The 14,444-nt window shown below is 44.4% G+C and overlaps 1 protein-coding gene across 5 annotated transcripts in view; it reads right to left on the bottom strand.

Annotated features, from left to right (window-relative positions):
- NEDD4L (NEDD4 like E3 ubiquitin protein ligase) overlaps positions 1–14,444 on the bottom strand; it is a 276,361-nt gene that overhangs the window by 187,433 nt on the left and 74,484 nt on the right. For 4 of the 5 annotated variants that reach the window (XM_044431161.1, XM_044431162.1, XM_044431172.1 and 1 more), the window contains exon 2: positions 8,413–8,486. In XM_044431161.1, the coding sequence (XP_044287096.1) occupies positions 8,413–8,486 (74 nt within the window). Of the gene's footprint in view, positions 1–8,412; positions 8,725–14,444 lie in introns of those variants that run through there. The other variant, XM_044431173.1, reaches the window with a different exon arrangement.

The raw sequence follows: 14,444 nt of genomic DNA, 5'->3' as shown, positions 1-14,444 counted from the left end.
AAAATCTGCTGCAAAGTTTAGCAGGCAGCAAAATGTATTGTACACATTTATTATATAACAAAACCAGATGCACCAAAGAGTGGCATTAACTTGAACACACCACAAAAGCCCATGTCTTTAGTATGGAGGTCTTGTGTCTCTTAAAATCCATCTGCTCATAATAAGCAGCAGCAGAGGAGAAAAAACCTTACTCATCTGAGAGCACGGTGCCTCTAGGTCAGGGGTCTCAGACTCTCGGCCCGCGGGCCAATTGCCGGGACGGGCAGGGCACAGGGGAGGGGCCCTGCGGCCTTCAAAGCACCAGCGGTGCCCGGGCCGGCCTCCGGATGAGCGGCCCACCACCACCGCGGTGGTGGAATACTTGATGCGGCCCAGCCTCACCCAGACTCTACTTCCAGTGGCCCCCAGGTAAGTTGAGTTTGAGACCCCTGCTCTAGGTGCTTCTAAATGCCTAAAACAAGAGGCCAGTTCTAGCTTTTCAAAAACACACACAGATTCTGATTCCCCAAACTTCTTTTTGAGTGTGAAAACTACTTTCGATGCAACATTTAGCACCTGGCCCTTTAAAGAAAAAGTATTTAGAAGCATCAACTAAGGAAGGAGCATATCCAAAGTCTGACACACATGCTCTTATCAAGCTCTATGAGTGACACCTATCTTTTTTCCCTTGATATGCAGATCCCACATTCAAAATGTGAAGTGGAAAGTGTCCTTGAGAAGGCAAGTTGTGGAAAGAACAGTAAATTGCTGAAATTGCTGCAATGTAATTTGAATTGTTGTGTTCTTAAAAATTTACCTACCTAGCTATTTTGAGGGTCTGATTCATCACTGTGTCTTATCGCATTTTCCAAACCCTCCTCCACACACAAATACCTCAAGGCTCTGCACCAAGGAGCTCCAAAGTCTTAAAAAATTTAAAAAAATATACAGTATATAACATGAAATCTTGTTTGCTGGCACTTGGTTCACCTAATTAATTATATTTAGAATAAGTAGCTCTGTGTTTTCCATGTAATTTCTATGTGGAATATCTCAAATTATAGATAACTCTCTCTATGTGTGATTATGTATGTATGTATTGTACATCCACTCTATATTAGAGATATAGGAGAAATTCGGATCAGTTCTTTTTTGATCGAGATTGTACTCAGTCTATGCCTTCCAGAAAGAACAGGAACTCAGACACGCTTTGCAATGGAAGCCCAGACATGTCCAAACTTGCAATGGGATTCATGAAGCAAAAGAAATGTGTTTGATGGCATAAGTACATTTGAAAATTGTGCATGAAAAAGCATGCTCTTGTAAAAATGTATGCACATATACTTTAATCAGTTGTAGCAAAACACATACATTTCAAAGATGCACACAACTGATGTGTACATTAGGAAAATACACAAGAATGTATGCACAGATTTTAGCGCAAAAAGAAAAACAAAACAAAACTTGAAATCTGATACAGACCCAAGCTGAACTGAGCTTCAGGATGGAAATCAGAGAACTTCAGCAAGTTTGCTTTTGCTGATTCCTATCTCTCTGTATACACACACACCCCTTAAATAAGGGGTGGGCAGGACTGAAGGCTCTATTTATTCTAAAACCCTGAGATCAACCAAACAGAACCTGGTGTAAAGGACATACAATTAGAATGGAAGAAATCTGAGTTCAGGGATTTTTTTTTAAATACCAAAAGAGAACTGAGTTTGCAACCCTTCCTACAAAAACTCACACCTGGTTATCCCAGTATAAACAAGGCTGGGGGAGCTATTGTGTTGCCCCCATTGTCAGACAATCAGGAGTCAGATAAGGAGTGCTGATCTACTTTGAATCACTCTAGAGACCTTCCAACAGAGCCTACTCTTTCTGCCTATCCCTGGCTTACAGGACTGATACAGCCAGCCTCTTGTTAGATGGTGAACTTCTCTGCAGGCTGTTTTGTTTTAGCTAACTCAGAAGCGTATCTCAGGTATACTGAGAATTACAATCAGTGAGCTTCTTAACACAGCAACCCAGCATGGCTTCCCATAACTCACCAAACCTATATCCCAGAGGAGCCTCTCTCCTCCCCTTCCCCCAAAGTGCCCCCCACCAACACTGGCTTGGGGATGTACTTGCAAAACAAAGCCAGAGCCAACATGGAAAGGGGCAAGGGCAGAGGGAGGGCACCCAAACTTTGGAGCAGGGATTCCAATTTTTCTGTGGCCACTGGGCAGTGTCAAGCAGCATGAGGATCTGAGCTTGGTGATCTTGTTGCATGGCTGTGTGTGTCCTTTTTCACTGGCTGTATTTGCAAGTTTAATTTAAAAAAATATTTTTTCCACCTCCTTTCCTTTTTCAAGGAACACAGAGGGACTTTACAGGACTCCTCTCTCCTTTCTATCCTCACAACAGCCCTGCAGAGAAAGTTATGTTGAAAGTCTGTGACTGGCCCAAGGTTTCAGGCTGGATTGAGGGAGGTGGGAGAAAAACTGAGGTTTACTCCTGCGAGGGTCAGACACTAGGCAAAGAGTATCAAGGCTAGAGATGAAAGCAGAGTCAGGAGCAGGCAAGGGTCAGATACTGACAAGGTGTGGTAGGACCAAAGGCAAAAGATCAGGTGAAGTCACATACTAGCAAAGGTATGATGGAGGCAGAGTTAGGAGCAGGTGGGAGATAAGGTACAAGTGAAGACATTATAGGACTTGAGGCAGATGTTGGATCAGGAACACAAAGCAGCCTCCACAAAGACTGTAGCAAATCTGCACATGGCTGGGAAGCCTTCCACTGGCCCTAATCCTGCAAGAATCTACAGTTGTAATGCTAATCCTACAAGCACTTGCAAGGTAAACTAGGATGCCTTCTCCATTAGACCACCAGGGGGAGCTGCACCGCTGTGCAGATGCAGATGCGAAGATACCCAGTGAGCTTGGCAAGTGGAAACCTAGAACCTGGACCTCCTGAGTCTTGGTCCAAAACTTTCACTGCTACACTGCACCAGCTCACGCAAGAGGCTTTGGGAACTTGATTCAGATGATATTTGCAGGGAAGCTGGAACATAAGCCATCACAATATAGTGGGCTCAGACACACAGGGAGATGGTTTGACACCTTGCATTTATGGCCACTTCCTACATTTTCATGCCACCTTCTGCAAAGCTTTCAGGCCAATCTGGATTTAAAAGAATGGCTTGCAATCTAAGGGAAAGATACAAATGCAAAGGGAAGGTAATTGTGAGGTTCTCTCTCCCTAGGCCATGGGCCAGATGGGGGAATTTCTGTGGGCTGGATCAGGCTCTCAAGTTGGAGCCTTCTCATCCCCACCGTAAATGGTTTGGGTTCCATGCTATTTGAAGGAGTGCCGGTACTCACAGGAGGCTGCCTGTTGCTTTAAGAGAATCATTGGAGCCCTGCTTGTAACTAACCTGTTTCAAAGATCAGTAAAGTTAGGGTTACTAGATAGAGATCTTTTCAGTGATGGCCCTACCTTGTGGAACCCCTTCCTGAGAACGTAACTGCTAACTCCACCTGTAGCAGTTTTAAATGGGCTTTAAAACATACTAGATATCTGAACTTGAATTTTACTTGAATTTCCTTATTTAAAAAATTGAGATCATTTGATCACTTGAAATATCAAACAAATGTTTTAATTAATTCTAATCAAGTACATCCTTGGAACCCTTACATTAACCCATTACAAAACAATGACAAGCATTTTTCTATTGTGGCAAATTCACAAAGAATCTCCTGCAGGGTAGGGCAGCATTATTATCATTATATTGCAGAGGAAGGACTTAAAACAAAGACACAAAGGGCCCAAATAGACTGTCTGGAAGCTATGTATCCCCTTCCTTACTCTAGAGTAAGCACTGGTGGCCCAAACTGGATGAGAATCCTAGTACTGGGAGTAAAGGGTCTTTTCAAGGCCAGGTAGGACCCTTCACCTCATTTAGAGTTAAAAAAGGGGAGGGGGAGAACAAGACATAACTGTTGGGCATCAATTTAAAGCAATGTCTGCTCTGGCCCAAAATAGGCTGCCCAAATCATCCGAATGAGTTAATTACTGGTAACATTTGGACTCTACTTCTGGTTGACAAGTCACTCTCTTAGCTATGACCCCCAGCACCTCTTAACTTTACCTCCTTGACCTCTCAAAGTCCTACCCAATCAAATCCCTGTGATTTTCAAGCCCTTAACAAACACTGCTTAGACATTTCTATTTTTTCCCTACAAGAAGCAAAAGATGACTGGAACATTAGACGTGCACAGAAATATGGAGACAGAGGTCAGTGGCAAAGGTGAAAGATTGATTTCCTCTATCACCTTGTGTATTGCCTCATCAGCACTCCAGTTCTTCTCCTTGAAACCAAATATTTGACCTCTTTGGTTGTGTACACATTGCATGCCATCTTACTAGGCCCATGAGCTTCTACGCTACAACTTCTCTTCTACCAAGAGTAACTGGACTGTTTGGGCAAGGGCTGGACTTCAGTAGGAGCAAATATACTTTGCATCAGAAGTTCATAATACCATGAGACATGGTCTCATAAGGTGCACACGACTACTCATAACATAGAAAAAACGGAGAGTTGGTGATCTGTCTACCACTCTTTTAACAGTGGAAATTAAGGTAGTCATCCCATGAAGATGCTTGGTGGGAGCATCAGGACAGATCAAAGAAAGTACATCTTGACATAGTTAAACTAGCTATCAAAGGATGTAGTGATGGTCACCAATTTGGATACTTTTAAAAGGGAATTGACTGAATTCATGGCGGAGACATGGCTATTATTCTGGGTGGCTCTCTGCTACCTCCAGGATCAGGGGTAGTATGCCAATGCACACCAGTTTCTGGAAACATGGGTGGGAGGGCACAGTTCCAGTTATATCCTGCTTGGACTTTCCACAAGCAGCTAATTCTATCCGTGCAGTCGGATCCAGCATGGCTGTGATATCCAAATTTCAATCTTCAGGTAGGGGAGAAGCACCTTCTGAAACCTGGAGCAGAGCCCCCCAACAAGTTTCCTGCTAGATGGGAAGGACTACAGCTCCCACTTGTATGCTGGCACCACTAGAAGGCACTGGATTCAATGAAGGTGGCTTAGAAAGTTAAGACCAATCAGTGAAGATAATACTGATTCAGAGAGATTCAGCTACTGAGGATCATATAAATACACTAAGTAAATTGACGGACCAACCCTAGTGTTAGCAATAAAAAGGGCTATTATTCATGGCCTGCTTTTCAGGGTCAAAGTTTCATTGACTCTTCAGAGAAGGGCTTTGATGCCTGGGAAACAGGGAGTGTGGGAATCAAGATGGCGGAGGAGGGAGAGGTTATCTCAAAGTCCATGTCTTCAGGTGCTCAGGCAGACTATTGGAACAGACAGGGTTTGAAAGTGAAGGGAGGGACAAGGGAGAGGAGGGGGATGAGCCTGCCCTGGTTCCTGGCCCCGTAACATTACGTCAGGGTAAGAGGGCTACCCAATTAGAGGGCACACACAGAACGAGGGGGCTAGTCCTTCTCCAGAGGGACACACCCAGGGGGTGGGGCCCAAAATTATTGAAAAGAAGAGTTTTCAGAAATAGTTTCTAGTGTGGGTCCAACAGCTCACTTTGCTCATTCACAGAGACTCGTCTTCCTGTGGCTATAGATTATTAACTGTGAACTGGAAATAAAGAACTATTTTGCAAAGAGACCGTCTGTTACATGACCTGAATAAGAGGAAACCAGCTCGTGCCACCTGGTTTTTGGCAGTGTGGCCAGAAGCAAACAACCTGGTCCTCCCACACAATCAGAGATAATGCAGTGTGCATGTGAGAGGAGGAGGGAGCTGGGATCTCCGCAAAATCACATTCAGCCCTTGGGATTCTTGGAGTCTTCAACATGAATTGGAGAGCAGTGAGTAACTGGAGAACAGGTTGAGAAGCTTGCTGAGCAGCTGCCCGCACCCCAGGAAGGTCCTATGCCTGTCCTCATCTCCCACCAGGGGGAGCTCAGCATGCCCTGAATATAAGGGAAGAGGTTCTTCTCACATGCCCAATGCAAGAACAGCAAGGAGCTGAGCTGCTCACTAATTTGTAAGTCGCTTTCTCGATTTGCAATCTAGTTGACTGGTTTTGTCTGAATGTGGTGCACTGGTTTAAGCAACCATGTTCTGTTGAAGGATCTCTGACATAAATACATCTGCACACACACCTGGCACTGAAACTCTGCAGGTTTCCTACCCACAAAACAAGCTTAGATACTTTTGTTACCAATGCCATATTATTTATGAAACAGTAATCTTTCCAAACGAGCTCCACACATGTGCAAAGGGCCAATGTGTGTGATTCAGAGACAATGAAGAACTGTACAGTGGTACCTGGGCTCACGAATGCTTCGGTTCACAACCAAATCGGGTCACAAACAAAAATTTCATAAAAATGTTAACTCAGGTCACGAACTCTGCATTGGGTGGCAAACATGATCGTGGCTGTCTCCCCCCCCCTCAAGTGGGGAGATGACCACAATTGTGCTGGGGGCAGGGGGGGGGATGGCCGAGATCACGCCTGTCTTTCCTGCACAAGCACGCCCGCGATCTCGGTCGTCTCCCCCGCCCCAGCATGATCGCGCCTGTCTCCCTCCCCAGCGCGCCAGAAAGTCGGGCACGCGCAGGGATGATGGGCGCAATTGTGGTTGTGCTGGGGGGCGCGGGGAGATGGCCATGCTTGTGCTCGGGGTGGGGGTGGGGAGATGTCCGCGATCTTTGTTGTTGTCACTTTACTTCACATTTTTTTGATTAAAAAATAGTTACAGAACGCATTAACCTTATTTACATTGAACGTTATGGGGAAATTTAACTTAGCTCACAACCGTTTTGGGTCACGCCCAAAGTCTGGGAACGGATTGTGAGCCAAGGTACCACTGTATTTCTTCAAGTGGTCATTTTGTGTACTTACACACATGGGTGTTCAGTCAGTGTGTGTGAATCACAGGGACCACAAAGAACAAGTATAATGCTGCTTGCTTGCGGGCTCCTCTCCACCCTCCGTTTTGCTTCCTGTCGTCACCTGTCTCTCTCCCCACCCAGCAGGCTGCCAGCAAAGAGTCGGACTGTTCTCGGCAGAGTCTGAGCTGCCGGTTTGCAGCTGGCTGCCTGGTTGCTGGGGCTGAGAAAGGCAGTTGCTCCGAGGCCTCCTGACTGGGATTCAGAGCAGCAGCAATGGGAGGCCTCCGAATGTGGGCCAATTCCAGACGTTGAGGTGAGAGATGTGGAGGTATTTACCTCAAGGCCAGGCTCCCCAGTTGCTCAGGCAGCCTCTGAGAACAGCCAAGATGTACCGCTATCAGGAGCGGGGCTGGAACAAGGAAATTTCTCAGAGACAGACAAGACGGCTGTAGCTCTCAGTCCCGTGATGTGACATGGGCAGAAAACAGTGGCCCAATTAGAGAGAAGGCATGCTCATTTCCAAAAGCAGCCCCCCCACTCACAATGACAGGTCCCAGACATACTCATAAGGAAAGTTCCTAGAAGAAAATACTAGACTGGGTTCAAAAAACTGCTTTGGACATGTTCAGAGATTCGTTCTGGATGTCTGTGTTTCTGGGAATCACTTTGGTCAACAAAGAATGTTTTGTAAGAAATGTCTCTGGCTTTGAATGTGTGAAGGGAGGAAACCTCACTCATGACACCTGTGGCCTGAAAGTCAGAAATCCTCCATTTCTACTCCTTCTGTTTCTAGAGTGTTTACCGTCAGTCACTTATGTTCTTCCAGTAATCCCAACAGCCAACATGTAGGTTAGTCTGATATTGCACCCAAGTTGTACATGCAGAAAGAGGAGGATTAACACAGAGGCTGGGTTCAGACAACATGAAAGTCTGTACTCACAAGCTGAATTCAGGTTGAGTGACGGTTGCTGCTGAACTGCCGTTTTTGTTGAAATGTGGATTACTTTGTTGTCTGTACACAGTTGGGCTAAGCAGGGTTGGGTGACTGGATGGGTGACTTAAATGTTATGACTGGATGAGTGACTTAAATGTTATGAACCACTTAGAGAACTTAGAGTATTATTATTATTACTAATACAACAACAACAACAACAACAACAATAGCAGCAGCCCAGGAGAAATATGGTCTTGGCAAAACCTGAATGCTAACTATGGAGAGAAGTTTCAGCTTTGTTCTGGTGACTGTTCATTTCTGCTTTATGTGAATCACAAAATCATAGAATAGCAGAGTGGGAAGGGGCCATGAAGGCCATCAAGTCCAGCCCCCTGCTGTTGCAAGACACCATGTTACACCATTCCACTCAGATGGCTGCCCAGTTTCTTTTTGAATGTCTCTAGAGTGGGAGAGCCCACCACCTCTCCAGGCAGCCCTGCTAACCAAGGAAGAGGTTGCAGATCTGGTCACTCACAGTGCATCATCCTATAAGCATTATAAATCGCAGCACACATACCTGGCTCCGAAGATGTCCTTTTTGGCAAGATCAATTCCAGCTACAACTTTAACTCTAAGGGTCCGAGACTCCTCCTGTTTTCAGAAAGGGAACAGAACAGAAAATGTGGTCTTAAAATTGGCTTAAATATGCACGATTACAAATGCAAGCATATTTACATTGCAGAAGTTTGTTTGTTTGTTTATTAAAACATTTCTATGCCTCCCCATTCGCTGAAGCCTCGGGGCGGCTCACAACATAAACTTAAAAAGAAGTTTACTGTCACTATAAAACAGAAGTACTCCTCTTCCCATTTTATCCAATGGTAACCCTGTGAAGTAGGCTAGGCTGAAAGTTGGGGACCGGCCCAAAGTCATCCAGTGAATGTCACTGCCGAGTGGGGACTAGCATACACATCTTCCAGGTCCCAGGGAAGCACTCTAACTACTTAAAGATGCAAGGATTCAATTCCAACATGGCTTCAACATATACATGAAATAAAATCATGCTGTATTTTAGGAAAACCAGATATTTTCACTCCCCTTTTAGCTCATTTCAGTTGGTACCTTAATTTTTCACCACAGCTCCATTTACATCCAAGACATTAATGCTAGATGTTCTGCCATTTTCTTATCTTTTTCCAGTATTACCCCATAAGCATAAACATGAATAATTGCTTTTGCATTTTTACCTCACATGTCTGTTTTTGTTTTTGCTAACTTTAAATATACAATACTATCTATGGTGATTTCTCAACCCTTCAAGAACAAACATCTCACCACAAACTGGAAGTGAAGCCTTTAAAAGGGGGAACCCATGACATCTCCCAGTCATGGAACTGGAGAGAAAATGACCCTGAAGTAAGATAACCAAGGTGTGGGCTCACAAACAGAGCAGAATAGGAAGAAAGAAGGAAATATGAAGTCACCCCTGCTAAGCATCATTTTTGCCCATAACAAACCAGGTGGGCAAAAAATCTGCCCTTTTTTTGCCCATCCATCAATACTCTTGGAGATAAAATTGAAACGCTTTATGAAAGGACTTGGCCTCCTACCCACTTATGAGCTCTTTCTGTGCAAGTGAACATTTAAAATTCCTATCCTGCTTTCTAAGGGAGTAAATACTTCACTGAAACATCAGTCCTGTTTTGCAAACAAGGTGAGAAAGACAGAAAGTGATTAAATACCTGACTCCAAGCCACAGAAGGATTTGGACATCAATGTCAGCTTTCATCTAAAGCCAGAAGCTATTAAAAACAATGCCTGCCTAACAGCACAAAACGTTAGCAAAGGAATACCTCCACCTCTATCCTTAAGGAAGGATATTCAATCACTTAACTGTGCACATAGATGAGGTTTGCATGCAACTACCACCCAGGATTTTCTTTTTTGAAAACACTGGCTTGCCAGGATGCTGGCTTTCCAGCAAGCCAGAGGTGGAAATCAGGATTAGACTGGATATGGACATCATGCTAAACGATCCAGGGATGCTAGAGTCCATTCCCACACATAGGAAGAACAAAGCAGGCACTATCAAACAGGGAGAACGCCCATGCTGGCTCATACATAGACACATAGAAACAAAGCAAGTCATAAGGGGGCTCCCGGGCCGTCAGTCTGACCCCCAGCTCTGCTCATGAAATACCTACCATGTGCATGTCCAGCCTATCCCTGAAGACCCTCACCAATGGGGCTTCAACCACCTCCCGTGGAAACCCATTCCATACCCTAGGGGCCCTAACTTCCAGGCATCCAAATGGAACTCTATCAGGCACGTCCAAGAATCGCTCACCCTCCCTTAACTCGCAGAGGGAGACAAGGGCATCCTCCAGACCCCTCACCTTCTCCTATAGGAGGGACACCAGCTTGCACCTAGTGCAAGTGTATCCCTGTGGTTCCTGAAGGAGAAAAACGAACATGGCGCAGGCGTCACATTTGACAGCAACACCTGTGGCTCCTGCCATGGCCATCTCCTGGACTGACACAGGCCACCCTTCACAGGTCCTACCTACTTCCTCCCCTTGTCTATCCTACACCACCCTTACCTGAATTTCCTCACCTTGCTCTCCCTGACAGAGAATACCATAAAACAAAAAAGAATAATTAAAAACAATGAAGAACTATGAGCCAGGGAAAAGAGTCCCTGGGTAGCCCAGGCCACAGCTAAGGCACACAGAGAAGGGACAAAACCTGTTGTGCGTCATCTGTTGGTGCCACCAATGGCTGAGTGTGGCTTTATACACCTCAGAGGCCACTAGCCCCCCCCCCCCCACTTCCTCCTGGGCCTCTCTAGCTCTGCCTCCCTTCCGCTCCACTCCTCCTGCCCCCCACCCCCAATGCTCTGCCCAAGCACCCACCTTGCTTTCGCCAGTTCCCTGGCCACTCTCTCTGCACTCCCTCGGCCTCTGCTGCTATGCCAAGATCCAAACAAGGACTGGCTCATCTCCAGGTGCGCCTAAACTGGATGCCTCCCCTCTCAACTCATTTTACTCTTTTCAAAGAGAAAATTGCCCTTTGGCACTCACCACTAGAATGCCCCATCCTGCCTAATCTTGGAAGCTAAGCACAGTCGGGCCTGGTTGAAGTTGAGAGCCAGTGTGGTGTAGTGGTTAAGAGCATGGGACTGGGACTTAGGCGATCCGGGTTCTAATCCCTGCTCAGCCATGGAGCCAACTGGGTGACTTTGGGCCAGTCACAGACTCTCAGCCCAACCTACCTCACAGGGTTGTTGTTGTTGTGGGGATAAGATGGAGGAGGAGAGATGATGTAAGCTGCCTTGAGCCCTTTGTAGGAAAAAGGCAGGATATAAATTGGGAAAAAAAAAAAGTCTGATGGCTGAGTGAATGTTGTGAAATGCCTGGAGAACTTCTGCTACAGGCGGAACAGAAAGGTGATGATGTTGATGATGAGGAGGAGGAGGACAATGCCGACGAAGAAATAGCCAGACTTTTAGAGTTGTGCTACTACTTTGATCTGAGCACAAAGGGGGAATGTGGAGACAAACCTTGCACTAGGCACAAAACAAGGCAGATTTTCCAGATGCATTAAAAAGGAAGAAAAGGGAGACTGACTATATTTTACTAGATCTACATGAAATTATAATTCACATCCCCTTTACACACACACTTCACACATGAAACTATTGGGAAAGTACTTTTTCTTACTAACAATGTCTGCCGGTAACAAACACACAGAGAGCCTTATGGCTAATAGGGCAGCATAGAAATTGAATAAATAAATTAGTAAGTGTTTCACCTTTTTTTAAGACTACACAAAAAGTGATAAGCATTTTCCCATATTACAGATATTCATGTACAAATTTTGCTTAATACACGCTTTTGTGCAAGCCATTTTGCATGCTTCTTCACTAATGCATGCATTTTTGTACACACATTCCCCTAATACACGGGTTTTGGTGCAAGTTTCTTGTTCAGAGAACTGTGCACTGCAAAATTTTAAAAGTTGTATATACCTAAAGGATAATTACTTTCCACCTTCCTTATTGATTTGGGAACTGCAAATTTGGTGAATTCTTAGCAAATGAAATTCCCATTCCTAATTTGCAAGTGATTACCTAATTGTGACCCCTCCCCCTCCTCGCAACCTCTGGTTCTTGAATAAAGCACCCGCTGAGAATATTTTTGCTGCACAAAAGGGCCTGAAACACCTAGTTGCCTAGACACAATCTTTCTTGCATGAACTTTCAGTTCCTTTGGAACACTTAACAGTGTCTGAAATCACACCCCCAGCTCCAAAGAACTGGATCCTGCTAAAACTAGGTTTTACTATTAGATGTACAAGCTGCGCCTTTATTTTTGCATGGCAGGCATCCAGCCAAGTGTGACCCCCAAGCCTTAGTGATGGGAACCGAAACCTGTGGCTGGGAAATTCCAACAGCAGCATTTGAGCACATAGGGGAAATGACTCTGCTTTCTTGTGTTTAACATCCCAGTGAGGCAAAGCAGTAATGTCTGACTGGGATATTGAAACTGGCAGGTTTTAGATGCCTACTGAAGATCCAACTGTTTGCAGAGGCTTTCCCTGGGCTGTGACCACCCTGCTCTACTCTGCATGTTCTTCCGATGCTTTCAAAGTATTTGTCACTTGATACTGCTTTTGCATAGATTTTTACATTGTAGTTACATACAGTTTAGACATCTTAAGCTGCTTAGAAGTCTTATGTCAGGCAGAATATAAACAAGTGGCAAAAATGGATTCAGAACCTTGAACCTTTTTTGCTTCATTCTTTTGGGATCTGGTGTGGGGTTGTTGTTGTAAGTTATAAGTAAGTTATCTTACTAACTTATGGTGACCCTATGAATAAAAGCCTTCCACATTGTCCTATCCAGAACAGCCCCACTCAGCCTTCCCAAGTTCAAGACTGTGGCTTCCTTTATGGAGTCAATCCATCTTATAATTGTCCTTCCCTTTTGTCTTCTCCTTCAACTTTCCCTAGCATGATTGTCTTCTGCGGGGAGGTTTGCTGTCTCATAATGTGCCCAAAGTTTGGCAGTCTCAGTGTGGGGTAGTGGTGCTGGCCTGGGACTCAGGAGATCTGGGTTCTAGTCTCCACTCAGCCATGAAGCCCACTGGTGATTCTGGACCAGTCAGTTCCTCTCAGCATAACCTACTTCACAGGATTCTTGTTGTGAGGTTAAAAAAGACAGGAGAACCTTGTAAGGAGTATTAGGTTGCTTGGAAGAGGTAGAAAGGTGTGATATAAATGAAGAATAACAACAGGCCCCAGGAGTTTATGAGTGTTTAAATTTATGTTTTTCAAATAGCCAACCAAAAATTTTGGCTTAGCTTATTTTGTGCCCACCAACAACATCTTTGCATTGTGTTGATTGGATCTGATTACACTGGGACTTCCCTGTTTGATTTGCAATTGACTTGCAACTGATGGTCTAACAAAAGCAACAACTATAAAAACACCTACACACAAATAGCAAAGTTTTTGAAAAAGAACATTTGGAAGAAGCAGCCAGGAGCCCATGTTTGATCTTGTGAGCTTAACTTCCTGAACTATGCTCAGAAACAACTTATTCCTTAATTCTTAGCATCTGTCCATCGCTCATGATACCAGCTGCTGACCTCATGGTTCTAATAAAAACAAAGTTGATCCTCCATGCATCTGCACTCCTGCTCACGATCGCACATGGGATGAAGAAGAGAGACAGGGTCATTCCTCATTGAAGCTCAGGTGTGGAGAAGCCAATGTTGACCATTCCGATCCGTGAGAGCTATCTGAGTTACATTATGAGTGCTGAACTGTTCCAGTCAGCAGGCATCATCCAAAAATTACGAATTTTAATGAGGATGGGTTGATGACTGCTACTTTTCACCTGAGCATGTGGAAAGTCAGGTTCTGCATTGGGGATAATTGTATCTCCAGCACAGGAAAACGGTGTCTGCAGCAGGCATTTCTAAGAGCATGGAAACAATTGACAGGCAAATGCGCAAACTGTGAGCTGGTGTAAGATCCCACAGGGCCATTTCTTACATGGTCTTGGCCCTCATGCAGACCCATATGCATATTCATGGGGGAAAATATGGGAAATGATTAAAATGAGAAATTTCACAACAGTAGCTGAATTGATTTTTGTTAGAAGAGTGGTGCACAGAAAGTAGAACTGGATTTATTAGTAGACTTTTGGAAATTTGCAGGAGATTGTCAAGGATTTTTGACTCCCAGGTATTGAACAATAGTGACAAAAATGTCTCTCACACACCCTAAATTATAGTTCTTACATGAAGAAATACTAAGGCCATCAGGAGTGGAAGTGTTCATGGAAAGTAAGTTTTTATAATATATTCTGGTATTTACATCTTAGTGCTATTGTGCCTTTTACTGTATTTATGGGCAAAGATAGGAGGTTATTGTGAAGTTTTATTGCAAAGTACTGTGTTTGTTCAGATGTTACTGTTGTATTATTGGCATTCTAATATTATTTTTATTATGTATATTATTATAATTTGCAATCCTGTAACCACCCAGAGAGCCTTTTATGGCTAAGGGGTGGGATAGCAATCAAATAAATAAATAAGAACTTT

The sequence above is a fragment of the Varanus komodoensis genome, unplaced genomic scaffold (assembly GCF_004798865.1).
Source record: "Varanus komodoensis strain SLA01 unplaced genomic scaffold, ASM479886v1 scaffold22, whole genome shotgun sequence".
In the NCBI taxonomy this organism is placed as follows: Eukaryota; Metazoa; Chordata; class Lepidosauria; order Squamata; family Varanidae; genus Varanus; species Varanus komodoensis.
The sequence above is the reverse complement of the archived record's forward strand: the minus strand, read 5'-3'. Positions and strand labels throughout refer to the sequence as shown.